The sequence below is a fragment of the Trichomycterus rosablanca genome, chromosome 4 (genome assembly GCF_030014385.1).
Source record: "Trichomycterus rosablanca isolate fTriRos1 chromosome 4, fTriRos1.hap1, whole genome shotgun sequence".
NCBI lineage: Eukaryota > Metazoa > Chordata > Actinopteri > Siluriformes > Trichomycteridae > Trichomycterus > Trichomycterus rosablanca.
In genome coordinates this window covers 2,129,999-2,149,725 of record NC_085991.1, presented here as the reverse complement: position 1 = coordinate 2,149,725, position 19,727 = coordinate 2,129,999, and the positions used below count along the sequence as shown (strand labels likewise).

Sequence of the window (19,727 nt, the reverse complement as noted above, 5' to 3'; positions counted from 1 at the left end):
CTCCTTTGCTGATGTGTGTTAAACCCTGTGGTTTTAAGAAAACAGCATTTCTAACCTAAATGAAAAATCATCGGCCGCTCAGGTGGCGCAGCAGTAAAAACACACGCTGGAACACCAGGGCTGGGATCTCGAATACATCGTATCGAGCAGAGCAGCCACATGAACAATGATTGGCCTGTTGTTCAGATATGGGCAGAATATTAAAGCCGGATAGGGACTCTCTCATAACTGATGCAGTTACGACCTCTGGATGGAAAAGAGTGCTGATCAGGGTGTGTCTCTCCGTACACAACGCTGAGCTGCACTGCACTCGTCAAAGTGTAGGTGACAAAATGCATATGGCTGCTGCCCACGTGTCGGAGGGGGCGTGGGTTAGCTTTGTTCTCCTCAATCAGAGTGGGGGTGAGCATTGGTGGAGAGGAAGCGTGACGCAATCGGGCAATTGGACGCTCTAAAAAGGGAGAAAAAGGGGAAAAAAATCCATGAAAGTTACATCATTTTTGTGATCGTCTTAACTGTTTAGTAGCAGCTCATTGACAAAATACTGTTTGCACTAGTAAAAAATATTAATTGTTTATTGTTGGTATCATCCCAAGGAACTAAGAAATGCAAAGAAATATTTTTTGAGACCAATAAAGGGTTAAAGCTTTTAAAAGTCTTTATAGGAAGTCTGCGCTTCAGAAAACAGTTCCCACATTCCATCACAAACCACCCAGGATTTTAAAACCTGCTTCATGTAGCTGCATAGCTCCAGGTTTCTTTTATTTTGTCCATCACCTGCACGACACCAATCTGTGAGGCTTATCAAAATTAGCTCGTTCACAAGTGGTGCTCAGATCTTCGGCCTGCCTACATCCCAGCTGCCTGAGATGTGTCCCAAGGTGCCACCGCGCCAATGGCTTATTCACGCCACGCTGCGCCTCTTCACTGGTGATTAGGTGCTAATTGTGGTATCTCCATGTCCTTCAGTGTGTGGATCATCTCAGGCATCCTGTCTCTATGACGCCGCATGAGCGGGAAGTCTGACAGTGACGCCCGGGCACAAGTGTCCGCAGGAACCCTTCTTCAGTTACCGTCTTGACTGCCAGTCTATTTTTGGGCCCTTAACGACTGGTGCTGCCAGCTACAGGAGAACCACAAGGCTTCCCTCCCCTCCGTTTTTGAAAAAGGAGCGTGCAGCAGCGCTGACCCCATTTCAATTCGGGTTTTTCTCCTCTCCTCGAGCGATGGAAGACAGTCCGCTGCAGGTGCTGCATTTCCCCACCACTCCGTATCCTGACCAGAGGCCCGGCACCGGTGGCCTGAGGAGGAAGGTCTTCGTGTTCAAGTCCAAGATAAACTATCTGCACAACTTCGTGCAGAGTGTCTTCTCTTCTATTGACCTGCGAGACCGCCAAGGCTCGACCGTCGTGGTTGGAGGAGATGGGCGTTACTTTAACACGACTGCCATCCAGGTCATCGTTCAGATGGCCGCAGCCAATGGGGTCAGTTGCTTCTTTTATCCAAACACTAAACGCTGCTTTGTGATTGGAAGTCTGCATTGTTTATTTATTTATTTATTTATTTAACGCACAGGAGCTGTAATGTATGTAATGTAAGCTTCCGGACATTGTTTAGTGGCTTTATTATGCATAAACAGTTCCAACACGCTGCAGCTTGTTATTATTAATATTATATGATGAGCAGGAGCCAGCTGCAGGCCGACTATAAAACCACCACCTCTTTAAATAGACGTAATTATTATGTTGTCTTCTGTCCAGCTCTAAATCTGCCACACAGATTGTCATTCTTGACACCTCGGGGGTAAATTCTACACGATGACACTGACCACGAGTGAGCCAGTCAGGTTTCTCTGCTAGAGAGAATATCATGATACACGTGGATTGTGGACACTGATCCTAATGATTGAATTCTGGTGTATAGACTTAATAATGCCAAATAAATTATAGGCTTAACTTTAGGAAAGGGCGGTTTCTGTTTCTTTTAAAACCACCTCCTTGTTTCTACACTCACTGTCCATTTTATCAGCTCCACTTACCACATAGGAGCACTTTGTAGTTCTACAATTACTGACTGTAGTCCATCTGTTTCTCTACATGCTTTGTTAGCCCCCTTCCATGCTGTTCTTCAATGGTCAGGACCACCACAGGACCCCCACAGAGCAGGTATTATTTAGGTGGTGGATCATTCTCAGCACTGCAGTGACACTGACATGGTGGTGGTGTGTTAGTGTGTGTTGTGCTGGTATGAGTGGATCAGACACAGCAGCGCTGCTGGAATTTTTAAACACCTCACTGTCACTGCTGGACTGAGAATAGTCCACCAACCAAAAATATCCAGCCAACAGCGCCCCATGGGCAGCGTCCTGTGACCACTGATGAAGGTCTAGAAGATGACCGACTCAAACAGCAGCAATAGATGAGCGATCGTCTCTGACTTTACACACACTAACACACCACCACCATGTCGGTGTCACTGCAGTGCTGAGAATGATCCACCACCTAAATAATACCTGCTCTGTGGTGGTCCTGTGGGGGTCCTGACCATTGAAGAACAAGGTGAAAGGGGGCTAACAAAGCATGTAGAGAAACAGATGGACTACAGTCAGTAATTGTAGAACTACAAAGTGCTTCTATATGGCAAATGGAGCTGATAAAATGGACAGTGAGTGTAGAAACAAGGAGGTGGTCATAATGTTATGGCTGATCAGTGTATGTTGAAAGCTTTGCCAGATTAGGCAACTGTGTAGGTGTCCATATTCTTTTGGCCATAATGTTTGTTTGATGTAAAACACTCAAAGAAATCTCCACCATTAATGGTGTACAAAAATATGTATATATAACGCTAGATGTAAAGTGCGGTGGAGGATAAACAGCCCAGGGTTCCTTAATTCTGCTGCATGACATGACATTCTAGAGAGGTGTGCACTACTAACCTTGTGTCAGCAGTTTGGGGAAGATCCTTTTCTGTTCCAGTATAACAGTGCCACAATGTACAAAGTAACGCCCATAGGAAAATAATCATACAGTTGAGATGTAATGAAATGCAGACTGTAAAAAGTTCAGTGTTATTTAGCAGGAGTAAAATTCTTACCTGTGCTGGCGTGCTCACCTGTCTCAGGTAGGTCGTCTGGTGATTGGTCAGAACGGCTTCATGTCCACACCTGCGGCGTCCTGTGTGATCAAGAAGTTTAAGGCTATTGGTGGAATTTTGCTCACTGCCAGTCACAACCCTGGAGGACCAGACGGCGACTTCGGCATCAAGTTCAATACGGCTAATGGAGGTGAAAATAAAAAAGTTTAAGCTAATACCAACAGGGTGTGTGTCGAATCTCTGACCTGAACCCCTTTAACCTCTTGAACCTGGGGCGGCTCATAGGAACAAAATCAGTAAAAAAAAAAGTGTTAGTCCATGATGACCTGATTTTTTGACCTATTGTTATTACTTCTTAATAACTAATTTATATAATAAAACAGATGCTAATATTAATAATCCATTCCTACAATAAAATCATTCCAGTCTTTTCCATCGTGGTTTATGACAACACAGGACTCTGAAGCACTTTTTAAGCCACTTACTTGCGCTACACTTGAACTAACACTAAAATATGAAGCATTTGTTCATGTTGAAAGGTTTTAAATGGGTGTTGAGTGAGTGGACGAGTGGTTGCTCGTCACAATAGCACCTAATATGAAGCGCCGAAGTACAAGCTGTCACGAGCCCAGCCCCTCTGTGCTTCCAGAGCATGTGGAGTTGGTGTAGGTGCCACGCCCCTCTCTTTACAGGAGCACAAGCTAAAGCCAACGCCCCTCATTATGATTGGTCCCCGCTGCTAATTACACCTTGTTAGTTTGTTTGGGCACGCCGGAAGTCGTACTTTTGGAGGGGCTACTGTCACATATCCAGCCTGTCTAGGAGTTTGGAGTTTGTTTAAGTGCCACGCCCCTCTCCCCGGGAGAGCTCTCTGTCTCCAGCCAATGCCCCTTTTTTGATTGGTCCTGTTGGTGTTGTGGCGCAGCACCAACACCAACAAACATTGTGTAGCTATAGTCACATGTAATTAATAGACACCTACAAGGTGCAATTTGGCCTCCAATTTGCTTCCTGCATAGAATAGATCCGGATACACAAAGTCCTTCTTGTACACGGTGCTCATGTTTAGATTCTCAGGTGTTTAAGGTGTTACCCATCCACAGACCCCCAAATACAGCCCCTGTAATTCAGGATATATTTTCATTAATGCCATTTTAGACACAACAAGATCTGGAAAATTTCTGGGATTCAAGCAAGGGCATGTACTGTATATATATATATTGTTTTGCTGTAAGATCCCATCTGCCCCAGGGAAGACAATCGGCATGTAGGATTGATTTATACCCAAATCGGTTGAGAGTGCCTTCCACATGGATGCATGGGCCCAGAGAATGCCACAAAAACAATCCCCAGATCATAAAGCTGCCACAGCCGTCAAAAGTAGGAAGTGGTCATAATAATGTGACTCGACAGTCGGCAGCTTCGGGTTAATTTAAGTGGTTCTGAGATCTTTCTGAAACACAGGTCCTGCACCCGAGGATGTGACTGAAAAGATCTTCCAGATAAGCAGAAGCATTGAGGAGTATGCAATCTGCCCTGAACTCCGAGTGGACCTGGCGACCATCGGCAGGCAGAGTTTCGACCTGGAGAACAAATTTAAGCCATTTACAGGTAAAAGCATGTTCAGCTTTTCTGATAATTCACACCAGTCTGGTGAATGTAAATTAATAAAAACGATTAGATTCAGTGATGTAAACAATAATCAATCCTTTCTGATTTCCTTCATTGTTGTGTATTTCTTAAAGTAAATAAATGCAGATTAAATAAAACATGACATTACACAAGCAATGGACACAAAAGGACAAAACTATCCAGTGTGCAGGCCACTCTTGTATCAGATAAAGTAACTCTGCTTAACTTTTAACAATGTTTAAATCAGTTTCCAAGTATGAACTGCTCAAGTCTTGCCACATCTTTTTTGGATCAGAACTGGTCATTAGGGAATTCAGAAATGACACCTGAGCTTCAGCTAATAGACACATGGCCTTACATCATTTTGTAATAGAGTGGAATTTAGTGTTCTCTCAATTATATCAAGTAATCCAGGTCCTGGAGTGAAAACCTCCTTTAACATCACACTGCCATCGGCATGTTTGTCTCTTGGATGTTTTCGCTATAAAAGTGTTGCATTTGCTTCTTGCCAAAAATAATAAGACCCTTATGATCATGGACGTAACTACCGGGGGGCAGGTGCACTGGGGCCCGTCATAAACTAAAGCCTCCACCGCACTGCCCCCGCCCCCCCCACCCCCCGCCATTGGCTGCACTCGCATGGTTGTTATTATTATATTACAATATTTTCGTTAAGTAAAACAGTGAGTGAGTACCTTCAATTCATGTTGATCAGGTATCAGCATACAGCAGTTATAATATAAATAAATTTATATATATATATATATATATATATATATATATATATATATCATGGGGCCCATGAGCTTCCAGTCACGCCACTGCTTATGATACAGACATTCCGGTCTAAAATGGTCTGTTTTGTTTTGGCAAATATTAGATGGACACTGATGTTTCTCTTAGTTAGAAGTAATTTTCACCCTGCTAATTCTCCACAAATCACATTTGTCTAGTCAGATTTTCAGATTGAGCAGTCATGAACACAACCTTAGCGAGACACGTGCCATTCTGAGGTCAGACACTGGGGTCAAATGTGTTGTCATTTACTTTGGTTAATGAGGTGTGAAATCGAGAAGGAATCAATAATACTGTATATCCTACTTATTACTTTGACATGTTATTGATGTGTGGTTAATTTTCCTTCAGTCGAGATTGTGGACCCGGTGGAATCGTACGCCAACATGCTGAGGAACGTCTTTGACTTCGCGGCACTGAAGGAACTGCTGTCCGGCGAGAATCACATACGGATCCGCTTAGACGCCATGCATGGAGGTGGGAACTTTAAACTACTGGACTGTCCAGAGATACAATGACATTACATTTACAAAAACAGTAAGGCTGTTCTAACACTTGCGGTTTTGCGTTGAACCCTTAAACCTGGGTCTAGAGTGTGTGACTGTGGACTTTTTCTTTCTGTACATGGACGCTCTTTACAAGTGATTTCCAGACTGCGTCCTAAACCACATCTTATGTCCTACATAGTGTATAACCAAACCATTCAAAGTGCACCAATTAAACATAACATTTAGTCACAAGTGTGCAGTTTGGGACCCAGTCACTTCTAATGCTGTGGTAATTTCTAGATCCACATTTAGAAGGCACTGATCCATCCATGTTTAAGCCAGAATCACTCAACAGATTCTTTAGTGAAGAAGTCCGAACCACACAAGACTGGTGCAAACGCAATTCGAAAGTGACATTCTTTCCAAACAAGCTTAGACCCTGGGTACAGAGCAGAATATTAAAACCAGATGTAAACATCAGCCCTGGTGGTGCAGGGATGGCTCCACTGTTGACGATTTGTGTGAGGAGGATGTGTATTGTAGTGACAGACACTTATATCTGTGTACTTCATCAAGGCTGGATCATTTAGATAGCGTTTCCACCCTGCATTCAGTACTGAGTGATTAAAAGGAACATCCGAGTCAAACTTTGGCCAAAATAAGGAACCTTTCAAGACAGCGTGTTGATTTGCCTTCCAAACTGGTTAGAATTAATTTCGGGTGCATGAGCATGAGAACGTCTGCGTTTCAACAATATTTCTACATCTTCAGAATAATATCAACCCAAATATTTTTGGTCCACAGTCTCTGGTTTTTAATTGCAGCTTTTATTTATTTATTTGGTGTCTCTGTACAGTCTGATATTGTGTCCCCGTGTCCCTGCAGTTGTTGGCCCGTATGTAAAAAAGATCCTGTGTGAAGAGCTGGGTTCTCCTGCCAACTCAGCCATCAACTGCATCCCTCAGGAGGACTTCGGTGGTCAGTGTCCAGATCCAAACCTGACCTATGCTACTGATCTGATTGAGAGCATGAAAAGTGGCCGGTATGACTTCGGAGCTGCATTCGATGCTGATGGTGTGGGTGTTTTTGAGCTTTCTGTATTTTTATGTTATTTAAAACCATGTGATTTTAGGGCGGTGGTAATAATATAATTTAATAATAAGTATAAATCTTACCCTGCGTGTTTCTCTCTAGGACCGGAACATGATTTTGGGGAAGCATGGATTTTTCATTAACCCCTCCGACTCGGTTGCTGTCATTGCTGCAAACGTCTTCTGCATCCCTTACTTTCAGCACATGGGGGTGAGAGGCTTTGCTAGAACTATGCCCACCAGTGGAGCACTTGACAAGTAAATATTATTTTTAGAAGGGGTATATCATATGGCCAAAATATGTGGACTTCTAACCAAAAGCTTGTTGGACATCCCATTTAAAAACTATAAACATTTATCAGCTCAGCTTCAACAGCCTTTACTCTTCTGGAAAGACCTTCCACAAGTGTCTTTGTAGGAATCTGTACCTATTCAGTCAAAAGAAGACCTGGCTTGCAATTGACTTTCCAATTTATACCAAAAATGTTAAGTAGGGTTGAGGTCAGAGCTCTAGGCCTCTTTCTAGGCCTCGTAAAGGGCAGTCATGCTGGAACAGGAAAGAACCTTTCTCAAATAATTGCCGTAAAAAGCTGATTTAGCAATAGTTATGGATTAAAAAAACAAAACTCCAACATTAGGACGAGTGTCCACTTACTTTTGGCCATACAGTTTGCTATACTTACTTCCTTTGTGTTGTGATTTTAATAAACTCAGCAGCCAGAAAGCTAATAGACTTACTCTCTACACAGTGTGGCTAAAGCTACCAAGATTCAGCTGTATGAAACGCCGTCAGGGTGGAAGTTCTTTGGAAAGCTAATGGACGCTGGCCGACTTTCTCTCTGTGGAGAGGAGAGCTTTGGCACAGGTAAATAAATGCAGTAACGAGCCTGTGAATGGTTTATACTTAGACCTTGACCCTAGATTTGTAAATGTCATCTATAATTAAGATGAAACTATCCAGTGGCGTGTAGAGTAGAGCAGGTTTCCCTTATTACTCTTGAGCTTTTGCTCTGTGTCCCAAAATAAATCAGAATCAACATGTTATGATGCAGGAGGTTATAGTGGATGAAGAGAAAGTATTCAACCACTGTTATTGTTATTAAATACACAGATACAGAGCTTAAGCCTCGTTCACTGGAACTAGCAGAACTTCTTTAACGCTCACAAACGAAACCTCGTTCTTTGGAACCGACAGATTTAGAGACCACATCTATTTCATTAGGACTGGAGTAACCAAACTACACTAGTGTGATCTCGGATGTTAGCTATACAGAGATGTTCTGTCATCACCATCTTCTAATTTCCTAATACACAGAGTTTATCAGTACAGTAATATTGTAAATATACCTACATGTTTCAGGTGCAGACCATATCCGTGAGAAAGACGGGCTTTGGGCCGTGCTCACCTGGCTCTCCATTCTCGCTAACAAAAAGCAAAGTGTCGAGCAGGTCATGATCCATCACTGGAAAACCTACGGCAGGAACTATTACACCAGGTACACTGACCAAAGGTCTAAATAATATCCAATCTAACAAATCTGTGCCCAAAGACTACAAAAGTGAATATTAAAATATTACTGAGCTGATACCATTTCAATTTAAGTAACATTTAACTCTAGACGACCATAGTGAGCGGCATGTAACACTTAATGGGCTGTGACGGACAAGAGAGGCGGACACACTCAGAGATGTTTTGTAATGTATTTAATAATAAAGATACAGAAGACAAGTATAAACAAGACAAAAACAAAACACAAGACCTATGCTAACTGCTAAGCTAAACACACATGAACTAAGCTAAATGCTAAACACGAAACAGGAACCTAAACCCTAAGCTCAGTTAACAGACTAACACTAAACAGGACTCCAGAACATGGACAAGAACAAAGTTGAACATGAACTAGACTAACAAACAGGAACAAGACGAATCAAGGTACAAACAGAAACAAACAGACAGTACCTAACTAAGAAACAAACGAACAGAGATAGACAGGAGAGGAAATAGGAACAAACAGAGCTAAACAAGGCTAACAGGGCTAAACAGGAACTAATAAACCAAACAAACAGGATGAAACAGAGAGGCCAAGCTAATTAAATTAAAATAACAAGAGCAAGGTGCAAGGAGGAAGGAGCATGGCGGAAGGAGCAAGGCGCAAGGAGGAAGGAGCAAGAAGGAAGGAGCAAAGAGGACGGAGCATGGTGGAAGGAGGAAGGAGCATGGTGGAAGGAGCAAGGAGGAAGGAGCAAGGAGCAAGGCACAAGGAGCAAGGAGCAAGGCACAAGGAGCAAGGAGGAAGGAGCAAGGAGGAAGGGGCAAGGAGGAAGAGGCAAGGAGGAAGAGGCAAGGAGGAAGGGGCAAGGAGGAAGGGGCAAGGAGGAAGGGGCAAGGCGGAAGGAGCAAGGCGGAAGGGGCAAGGAGGAAGGGGCAAGGAGGAAGGGGCAAGGAGGAAGGAGCAAGGAGGAAGGGGCAAGGAGGAAGGGGCAAGGAGGAAGGAGCAAGGAGGAAGGGGCAAGGCGGAAGGAGCAAGGAGGAAGGAGCAAGGAGGAAGGAGCAAGGCGGAAGGAGCAAGGAGGAAGGAGCAAGGCGGAAGGAGCAAGGCGGAAGGAGCAAGGCGGAAGGAGCAAGGAGGAAGGGGCAAGGCGGAAGGGGCAAGGCGGAAGGAGCAAGGAGGAAGGGGCAAGGCGGAAGGAGCAAGGAGGAAGGGGCAAGGTGGAAGGAGCAAGGCGGAAGGAGCAAGGAGGAAGGAGCAAGGAGGAAGGAGCAAGAAGGAAGGAGCAAGGAGGACGGAGCATGGTGGAAGGAGGAAGGAGCATGGTGGAAGGAGCAAGGAGGAAGGAGCAAGGAGCAAGGCACAAGGAGCAAGGAGCAAGGCACAAGGAGCAAGGCGGAAGGAGCAAGGCGGAAGGAGCAAGGAGAAAGGGGCAAGGCGGAAGGAGCAAGGCGGAAGGAGCAAGGAGGAAGGAGCAAGGAGGAAGGAGCAAGGCGGAAGGAGCAAGGCGGAAGGGGCAAGGAGGAAGGGGCAAGGAGGAAGGAGCAAGGCGGAAGGAGCAAGGAGGAAGGAGCAAGGAGGAAGGAGCAAGGAGGAAGGGGCAAGGCGGAAGGAGCAAGGCGGAAGGAGCAAGGAGGAAGGAGCAAGGAGGAAGGAGCAAGGAGGAAGGAGCAAGGAGGAAGGGGCAAGGCGGAAGGAGCAAGGAGGAAGGAGCAAGGCGGAAGGAGCAAGGAGGAAGGAGCAAGGCGGAAGGAGCAAGGAGGAAGGAGCAAGGAGGAAGGGGCAAGGCGGAAGGAGCAAGGCGGAAGGGGCAAGGAGGAAGGGGCAAGGCGGAAGGGGCAAGGAGGAAGGGGCAAGGAGGAAGGGGCAAGGAGGAAGGAGCAAGGCGGAAGGGGCAAGGAGGAAGGGGCAAGGCGGAAGGGGCAAGGAGGAAGGAGCAAGGAGGAAGGGGCAAGGAGGAAGGAGCAAGGAGGAAGGAGCAAGGCGGAAGGAGCAAGGAGGAAGGAGCAAGGAGGAAGGAGCAAGGAGACCGTACAGAGCCAAACCAAACAAATCCAACATAATCTCCCAAGACTGTTCCCCAGCTCCCCTGTTAAATACCCTTATATGAGGGGTAGCTGGGGCTAATTAGCAGGGGGGATTAATCATAATGAAGGGCGTCGGCTTGAGACGGAGAGCTCTCCCTGAGAGAAGGGCGTGACACATAAACAAACTCCACATGCTCTGGGAGCTCAGGAGCTGTAGGAGCACAGAGAGTCTGGAATCGTGACACAGCAACACATGTAAGAAAAGATGTAAACCTTAAGAAGAGAGAGACACAACAACACAGGGCCACATCAGGCTGCACTCATGTCTGTAAAAGTCAGTAATCTGAGGCTACAGATCAGAAAAATGTTGGCTGGCCTGAATCTTGATTTCTGATTCATCATGCATTTGGCAGGTTTGATCTAAACTCATGAATATAAATTCATGAAAACAAACTGGTTTGACACCAATTTAGGTGTAATGGAATGGTAAATGTTTCCTTGGCACATATGGGGCCCCACTGATACTAATCAAGCATAACCTCATAACATTTCATTTCATCTCATAAAGGCTACTTCCAGTATAATAATGTTCTGTTGAGTGAATTTGGTTTGAACCAATAATTTCCACCAGTATGAACTGTTTTTAATACCCGTCAGATATGATTACGAGCATGTGGATATAGACACGGCAGTGGAGATGATGCTGGATCTCGAGGTGATCATTACAGAAAAAGCTTTTACTGGGCAGAAATTTACCATCGGAGACAAAACCTACGAAGTGGAGAAAGCCGACAACTTTGAGTACAGCGATCCGATAGACGGAAGCATCACAAAGAACCAGGTGAAAATAGCATGTCTGTATCTTCCATTAGATTTTGTTTATAGAGCTGAAACAATCACATGTGACCAATAAGCATGGCGCTGTACTAACGTCACTCTCTACAGGGCCTGCGGATCATATTTAAAGGTGGTTCACGCATCATATTTCGTCTGAGTGGAACCACTTTAAGTGCCACCATTCACCTCTACGTCGACAGCTATGAGAAAGATGTAAACAATCTCTTCCTGGACCCACAGGTATTAAAACATTGCTGATATGAACAGAAAGGTATATAACAAGGTGGTATTTAAGCACATTTGTTTGTGTTATTTAACGTACGTCAAGTGCAAACCTCCAGCTCATATTGTATTTTGACTTGGTAACAAAAAAAGTATGTAAACATACTGTGGCGCCGGCGAGCAGGAAGGCGAGCGTCGGGGCCTCGAGTGAGCTGCCCTTGGCAGATCTCTCAGTGGTTTAGGACGTACACTCATTCATGCACACATACATCCATACAACAGACAAACATATATGCTACCTATCCAGCTCTCACCGCAGCCACCCAGTCTCCCACACTGGGATACACGCTGACGGTAAGCCTGGATACCACGGCTCCTCCCACTGACGCTACATAGCCCCCTCCCTAAAGGTCAACCGTCCCGGTGACCTACTCACCAGCGACCACTGGGTGGCTCCATGTCCGGACCTCACCCCATTACACTGCCGAGCCGCTGTTTCAACACCCCCCCTGCTGCACCTGGCTTTCCATGCCCTCGCAACAACCCCGGGGCCAGCGCACTCAGACAGATCGGGCATATTGGCCCACCGAACCACCAGAGCCACCCAGACATCACAATCCCACTTCTGACACCAATGTGGCGCCGGCGAGCAGGAAGGCGAGCGTCGGGGCCTCGAGTGAGCTGCCCTTGGCAGATCTCTCAGTGGTTTAGGACGTACACTCATTCATACACACATACATCCATACAACAGACAAACATATATGCTACCTATCCAGCTCTCACCGCAGCCACCCAGTCTCCCACACTGGGATACACGCTGACGGTAAGCCTGGATACCACGGCTCCTCCCACTGACGCTACAATACGTTTAAAGAAAATAGAAATGGCTTGGAAAAATCATTCAGGAAATATATTAAAATGTATGTAAGGTGTTTAAAATAATTAAATCTTGTAAATATTACACCAGTTTTATGAAAAATAAGTTATGACGATGTGCAATGAGTAGAAATCATACTAAAGTTGCTTCATATAATAGCCTTTCTAATGCAATCCACTCAAAAAGAGAGTTGCAGAATGACCTGAAAGCAGCATGAACAACAGTTACACAAACATTAGGCGCTGAACTGCACCTCAGTCACCTTTTTCTAGTCGCTTTGTACTTACAGGGCTGCTGTAACCTAGTGGTTAAGGTACCAGACTAGTCATTAGAAGGTTGTCTGTTCAAGCCCCACCTTGAACAAGACCCTTAACCCTCAATTGCTTGGATTGTAGTCACAACTGTGAGTCTGTTTGGATAAAAAGCGTCTGCTAAGTGCTGAAAATGTAAATGTACCCGACTGATCTGCAATAAGCTCAGAGATATGTCTGAACTTTGCACACAGACATTAACACAAACCAGTACAACAGTCAGATTAAAGTAAATGAAAGTCAAATATAGAATAACATCACCAGACTCATGCTGGGTTACATCCTGAAGTGTGCTTAGAAGTGCGCGTTACATGCTTGAGGAGCTAGGAATTAGTCGAGCAAAATTAGTTTCAAATTGCTCCAAGCTCCCTAGATAAGTAACCTACGTATGCTTTAGAGTACTGACGTCATGATCCCTACCTAGTGCACTTTTTACAGAATTTAAACGCGCTTTATCCCTAACCTTGTTTTAACGGACGTTTTTTGATGTTCCTCAGGTGAAGCTGGCCGAGCTTGTAAATATCGCGCTTAAGTTATCCCAGCTGTGTGAGAGAACGGGAAGAAACACTCCCACTGTCGTGACATGATGTACATTTATGATCGTCTTTGTGTATTTTTTTAATAAAACTACATTTTGAAAGAGTTGTTTCTGTTTTCTGATCTGTTCTCAACTTCTTGAGCGCGCGCGTGCGCCATCTTCTGTCTTAACGACTGACAATGCATAATGATTCACTTTAGAGAATCGAGTCCTTAAGTCATTGAATCATTTAGTTGCGTCGAGTAATTATAGTTCTGTGATAAAAAAGAAACACGAACAGTTGCAGAAATGATCAAAATCCTTACTTTGAAAGAGTACAAGTGTATATAAACTTTCGACTTTAACCTGGTAGGTTAGGGTCCACAATAGCGCCACACAAAAGAACCGAATCATTTCGATGACGCTTGTACTGAACCGATTTTCAACCAGCATTTGCATTTTCACATAAACGGCAATGTATCGGTTAACACACGATTCAGTCGAGTCATTGATTCAGTCCAACGTTGCTTAGTGAGATTATTTACTTAATTTCTTTTACAAACATAAAGTTCATTAATATTAGGAGTTTAAATCCAAACATTAGTTTCAAAATTAAACACATGACTGGTTATAGACTGGTTATTGGCTTAAATTCCAGCCAATAGTGAGAAGTGAAGGTGTTATGTGAAAGCTTTGATGTTCATGATTTGGAATGAAAATTGAATGAATTAAACTCAATAACAAAGCAAAATAGAAGCATTTTTTACAAGAGGTCTCAGATTTTTGGCCCCCACTGTATGTCAGACTGAATTCTTAATGGATTGTTATTGTCCATTATCCAATAAGCACATTTCATATTCCATACAGTCTCATTGTGCTTTAACAATAACAATAATAAAAAAGTATAAAAAACATTGTTTCATGTCGTATTTTAGGATGTTTGTATTATTTAGGTGGGTAGCACTGTTGCCTCACAGCAGGAAGGTCCTGAGTTTGATACCCAGGCGGGGCGGTCCGGGTCCTTTCTGTGCGGAGTTTGCATGTTCTCCCCGTGTCTGCATGAGTTTCCTCTGGAAGCTCCGGTTTCGTCCCACAGTCCAGAAACATGCAGTCAGGTTAAATTGAGACACTGAATTGCCCTATAGGTGAGTGTGTGTGTGTGTGTCTGCCCTGCGATGGACTAGCGTCCCGTCCAGGGTGTTACTGTGTGCCTTGTGTCCGTTGAAAAGCAGGGATAGGCTCCGGCACCCCAAGACAAGATGATGAGGGTGCTTGTATTGCTTAAGCTTTCAATCTCCTGACCAGTGTAAACTCTGGGAATTAGGGGTGTTTTATCAAATAAAATGGGCCAAAATTAAACCACAGTGCTGAAAAAGCAAATTTACATCCTACCGTTGATCTCTGGAATTGGCAACAGAGGCTTTGCACCAAAATACTTATCATTAACTTTCCATCATAATTATTTATGACTCACTTTAATTAAGAGCTACAGTCTATAATCTCTTTTAATTTTAGTTTTTATTTACATTTTAAATAGCTGAGTATCAAAATATAGTATAAACTGTATGGGTGTCTGGCCCTAGTGCACGTGTCGAACTCAAGGCCCGTGGGCCAAATCCGGCCCACCACATCGTTTTATGAGGCCCGCGAGAGCTTAAAAGACGTATGATTGTCTTAAAATACAATGTAAAATCATACGTAAACTGCATCTCCCACAATGAATGCCCATTTTGTGACCGCATCCCGCCACTAGAAGGCAGTGTTTCCATATCAGCGTTTAACTGAGGCGGTTTTCCAACAAGTGATGCTGAGAAATATTTACAAATCATCCCAAAATGTTCATAAGGCAGAAGGAGTAAATTCTCTATTTTTTCCCACTTTTTTCCCCAATTTTTATCCCTATTCTAGTCGTGTCCAATTACCCTGATTGTGTCCTCTATACTGATTCGACCCTTTTGCCGCTGACTGAGGACGCCACTCAACTGACTTGCACCCCCTCCGGCACGCAATCAGGACAGCCTGCATTTTTCACCTGCACGAGCCGAGTGCAGGCGCCGTCAGTCAACCAGCAGGGGCCGCAGTTGTACCAGTTATGAGGACCTATGCTCCGACTCTACCCCTAAGCCCCTGAACAACATCCAAACGTTGTTCATACTCGCCCAACCCAGTCGGAAAGGCAGAGCTGAGTTTCGATACGATGTATCTAGAAACCCAACTCTGGTGCGCTAGCATACTTTACCGCTGCGCCACCTGAGCGGCGACCAGAAGGAGTAAATTTAATCAAAGATGGGAAGTGAAAACAAGTTTGTGCTTCAAGATGTCTGTGGTAAAGGAGAGTAATATAAATGTACAGTAGATATACGTTATAAATATACAGATTTAATTTGGCATTTTGACACCAAACAGAATTTATCCTCCAAGAAAAACAACAAATTCTCCAAGAATTGAAAGGCAGAGAGCAATCACAGCAGGATACGTTACAATCGGCCCTTTGTGGGCCACCATACTGCAGATGTGGCCCTCGATGAAAATGAGTTTGAAGCACCAAGGTGCTTTGTTTGCCAGTGGGTCAGTGAGGGGTTCTTCAACACTTTTTGACAGGTGACCCCAAACCATGACCCCATTTTACCCGACGGGCTACGCAGTGCGGTGTAAATGAGATCCGCTTCAGATGAGAATCGTAAGTTAGAACTGAAGAAATGATTGAAGAGCAAACGTCAAACTCTAGGCATGAAAATAGAATTTAATTTTACGAGGTGCAGCAACAAAGCGAATTGAAATGTCTCCCTCATACAATTAGATTATCCGAACTGTGCAAAACATCACATTTATTATGTGTGAACAGCCCCATTTATCTAAAGCTGAGGTCAAAAGTTTACATACACACGTAAGAAACATGTTTGTCATAAAAGTCTTGGGTTGATTTTATTTCATTCTTGCTGGGCTATAAGAGTACACCTACATTTCCCATACAGCCTCTTTTATTTCTTCTTAGTGATTATAGAGTTAGTTTGGCTGCTCTCATTAAAAGCTACATGGAACAGTGGTCTCCTGTCTAGTTCAGGAGAAAAAAAACCTCGCCTTTTCTCGGTCAATGTGGTTTGCATGGCAGCCTCTAAGCTCACTGCGGTGTTAAGCTCGCTTGAACGTTGACATGGTCACTTTTTGGTGGTTATGTGGTACATCTATCCGTCAAGACACATTTCCTACCTTGTAACGGGTGCGATCAAACCCACCCTATTTATATAGGCACAGAGAAACTGACCAACTGTATTCAATCGTGGCCGTGATACAAAATTGGGATGACATTAATCCTAACACACCTAACCAGGTATGTAAGTTCTGATCAGTCACAGAAACAGCTGCAGAAATCATACAAGTGTTCCTCACACGTCTGTGTAAACGTTTGATTTCAATTGTAAAAGCAAAAGTGCAATAAAAGCAATGAAACATAAATCCAGGACGGAGGTTTTGTATGACGTAAACGTGTCAGGTGACTTTTTTCTCGGTACCTCAGTACAGGTAATATAAACTACAGGCTTAAATCGTAAAATGAGATTATCCGAGACAGCAAGGTTTTTTTTTTAGGGGGTGCAAAAAATATACAAAAATGCAGCACTGAGGTCCACAAACGTGCTCAACATGCACATCTGATCAAAGAAATGTAAATATGTCATGTAAAAGCTGTAAATAAATATTAAAATTGGTGTTTTGTACTACTGGGGAGACATTTCATTTACCGTGTATGGTGGAGGAGATGTTTTTATGCCGTGATCATATATTGCTATCTATTATTCTGAGTCTGAAGCTCTGCTGGTGGTTACTGGAGCTAGTTCTAGAACTTGCAAAAATACATAAAGCATAAAACACAGAAAAAAAGGCGAGAACAAAGCGAGCCTCCCGACGAAATAAAGCCTCACGCTCATGTAATCAGAGAGACGTGCACCACCTAGTGGACGATTACTGAACTACTGGTCTTGGCACGCTTCTCTTGGGAAGTTTAAACAATCGAACCGGACGTTCAGTTTTCCAGATTTTGTCTGTTAAATCGAGGTTCCACTGTACTTAAATATAACAGATCTGTTAGGAACCGGTTTGGCTAAAAGACAAAAACTCAGTAAGCAGGGGGATGTCCGGATACTTCTGGCCATAGAGTATTATTTAAGGTTGGCAATAATGAGAGTGCAACTAGGGGTCATCAGTGGCGACGGTGTCGACCCCCTTGGATCAGGAGTTCCTCTTTTTTTTTTTTTTTTTTACTCAGGTCGTCTCATGCTTTTCACAAATCAGTTTTGAGGAGCAAATCTTGGAACTTTTTGAAACTCTGAGGAACTCAGTGGCTTTTACAAATCAGATCTTCTGTCCTACATGACGATCTATTACTACAAAAACACATTCATGTTCATCTCAGCTCAGATTACTATTAAATCAGGCTCGAATCCGGCGGCCGAACCAGGCGCTTTAACAGCTGTGCAGTAAGCTGAGCTCCTCGCTGGACAGGAGGCGCTCGAACACCTCGATCAGGCCTTTGAAGTCGACTCTTTCATCGGGGACGTAAGCCCAGCACCTCCTCATCTGCGAGTACACCTGCACAACGTGGAGAAAATCAAAGTCAACACGAGCAGCTCATCGTCAACCATTCTAACCAATCAGGGTTCTAATCTCCCTGTGTTATTTACACTGAAGGTATAGGGTCTGTCCGAAAACTTTGTGATCTCTCTACACAGACGCATTTCCCATCATCCTACGCTCCCGAGAAGAGGGCGTGTCTAAATTCTTAGATCCCTTAAAGTGCTCCTACTGAGGCGCCTTAATTCTGAGTGATGATCTGACTGAATGACGAGGGAGCGTCCGACGCCTCCTCAGCGCTGAAGGCAATCCCAGAATTCAGTGCGGCACGACTTTCCTCACAAAAAATGACAAACCTGGTGGACGAATATAATGTGGGGCAACCAACGGAGTTCCTTTCAAATGTAAATAATTTCTCATTGATGTTTAATTTGTATAAAGGTGTAACTACACAAGTGTCATTTATTTGTAAATTGGGGCGTCAGGGACGGTTTGACAGTTTTCGGTACACGGAGGGAGACTGTGTTAAACTGTGTTAGCTTAGTTTGCTAAAACTGTGGTGACGTAATCTCTGTATAAGTAGAGCGTCTAAATAATCTGCCGTATGAGTTCGATGTGTTATTGGAATCCTCTCTACTGAGGCAGCTGATCAGGTAGGGAGTAGGGAGCAGGACGGGTCACTAGGTTTTAGACAGACCCTTTCCACATGCGTTACATGAGGAAAGTTCAGGAAGCTCCGTACAGATCCCAGCAGATCAGAGAGCCGTTTCAACTTATTATTACCTCCCTATATTTTTATTATCATATTGCAATTCCTTTGTGTAGATGTTGTAATATTGAAGTATCTTACCATGTCTGGGCAGGATGCAGGACAGGGCAGACGCCACCCTCCCTCCAGAGCCTTCACCAAACGTGCCATGGTCATCTGCCCGTGTGATCGGCCAACCATGTTCAGGAACATCTTAGTGAGGAGAGAAAGATCAGAGCATAAGAAGTTCAAGTTAGAGGAACAGAAGGATGGAAAAGCTCGTTAGGAAGTCACGCGATTTTGCACAAACGCAGATGCCAAAACGTGTTTGGTATTTGATTTTAGCTTCTTAGGTTTAAACTGTGGCTGCAAGACTAGTGCAGTTACCAATTTATTAGGCAAGGCTATTTTTACTTAAAATTCATACCAAATTCATTCATTAATTCATTTATTTTCTCATCCGCTTATCCAATTAGGGTCACGGGGGGTGTGTGTCTTGCTGGAGCCTATCCCAGCTCTTCAATGGGCGCAAGGCACACAGTAACACCCTGGACGGGACGCCAGTCCATCGTAGGGCACACACATACACACACCCATTCACTTATAGGGCAATTCAGTGTCTCCAATTAACTTGACTGCATGTTTTTGGACTGTGGGAGGACACCAGAGCACCCGGAGGAAACCCACACAGACACGGGGAGAACATGCAAACTCTGCACAGAAAGGACCCGGACCGCCCCGCCTGGGGATCGAACCCGGGACCTTCTCGCTGTGAGGCAACAGTGCTACCCACCGAGCAGCCGTGCCGCCCTCATACCAAATTGCACTATTTTATTTATTAGGATTTTAACGTCATGTTTTACACTTTGGTTACATTCATGACAGGAACGGTTGTTACTCATCACACAAGATTCATCAGTTCAAGTTTTTAATATCAATATCAGTCATGGACAATTTAGTATCTCCAATTCACCTCACTTGGACTGTGGGAGGAAACCGGAGCTCCCGTAGGAAACCCACACGGACACGG

The 19,727-nt window shown here is 44.2% G+C and overlaps 2 protein-coding genes across 3 annotated transcripts in view; one reads left to right on the top strand and one right to left on the bottom strand.

Annotated features, from left to right (window-relative positions):
• The first annotated feature begins 19 nt into the window (after positions 1 to 19).
• On the top strand, positions 20 to 13,508 carry LOC134312104 (phosphoglucomutase-1-like). 2 transcript variants are annotated; one of them, XM_062993785.1, is made up of 11 exons: positions 20 to 1,484; positions 3,121 to 3,283; positions 4,558 to 4,704; positions 5,872 to 5,997; positions 6,894 to 7,084; positions 7,203 to 7,357; positions 7,849 to 7,964; positions 8,460 to 8,595; positions 11,274 to 11,457; positions 11,562 to 11,693; positions 13,361 to 13,508. In XM_062993785.1, the coding sequence occupies exons 1-11, from the start codon at positions 1,227 to 1,229 to the stop codon at positions 13,448 to 13,450; spliced, it is 1,698 nt and encodes a 565-aa protein (XP_062849855.1). In that variant the 5' UTR covers positions 20 to 1,226; the 3' UTR covers positions 13,451 to 13,508. The 2 variants fall into 2 exon arrangements, with proteins under 2 accessions (XP_062849855.1, XP_062849856.1); XM_062993786.1 differs by having other exon boundaries at positions 1,417 to 1,484; positions 3,125 to 3,283.
• Positions 13,509 to 15,743: 2,235 nt separating this feature from the next.
• LOC134312101 (tyrosine-protein kinase JAK1-like) overlaps positions 15,744 to 19,727 on the bottom strand; it is a 32,132-nt gene continuing 28,148 nt past the window's right edge. Inside the window, exons 23-24 of the mRNA XM_062993783.1 lie at positions 18,800 to 18,910; positions 15,744 to 17,967 (exon numbers count right to left, since the gene is read on the bottom strand). Coding sequence (XP_062849853.1) covers positions 17,842 to 17,967; positions 18,800 to 18,910 — 237 coding nt within the window. The 3' untranslated portion in view covers positions 15,744 to 17,841. The remainder of the gene's footprint in view (positions 17,968 to 18,799; positions 18,911 to 19,727) is intronic.

What these genes read in the sequence shown, in the direction of transcription:
- LOC134312104 (XM_062993785.1), top strand. Translation starts at nt 1,227, where the DNA reads ATGGAAGACAGTCCGCTGCAGGTGCTGCATTTCCCCACCACTCCGTAT. An exon ending in AGATGGCCGCAGCCAATGGG is followed by an intron (nt 1,485 to 3,120) that starts GTCAGTTGCTTC and finishes CACCTGTCTCAG; the next exon opens with GTAGGTCGTCTGGTGATTGG. An exon ending in ACCAGTGGAGCACTTGACAA is followed by an intron (nt 7,358 to 7,848) that starts GTAAATATTATT and finishes CTCTCTACACAG; the next exon opens with TGTGGCTAAAGCTACCAAGA.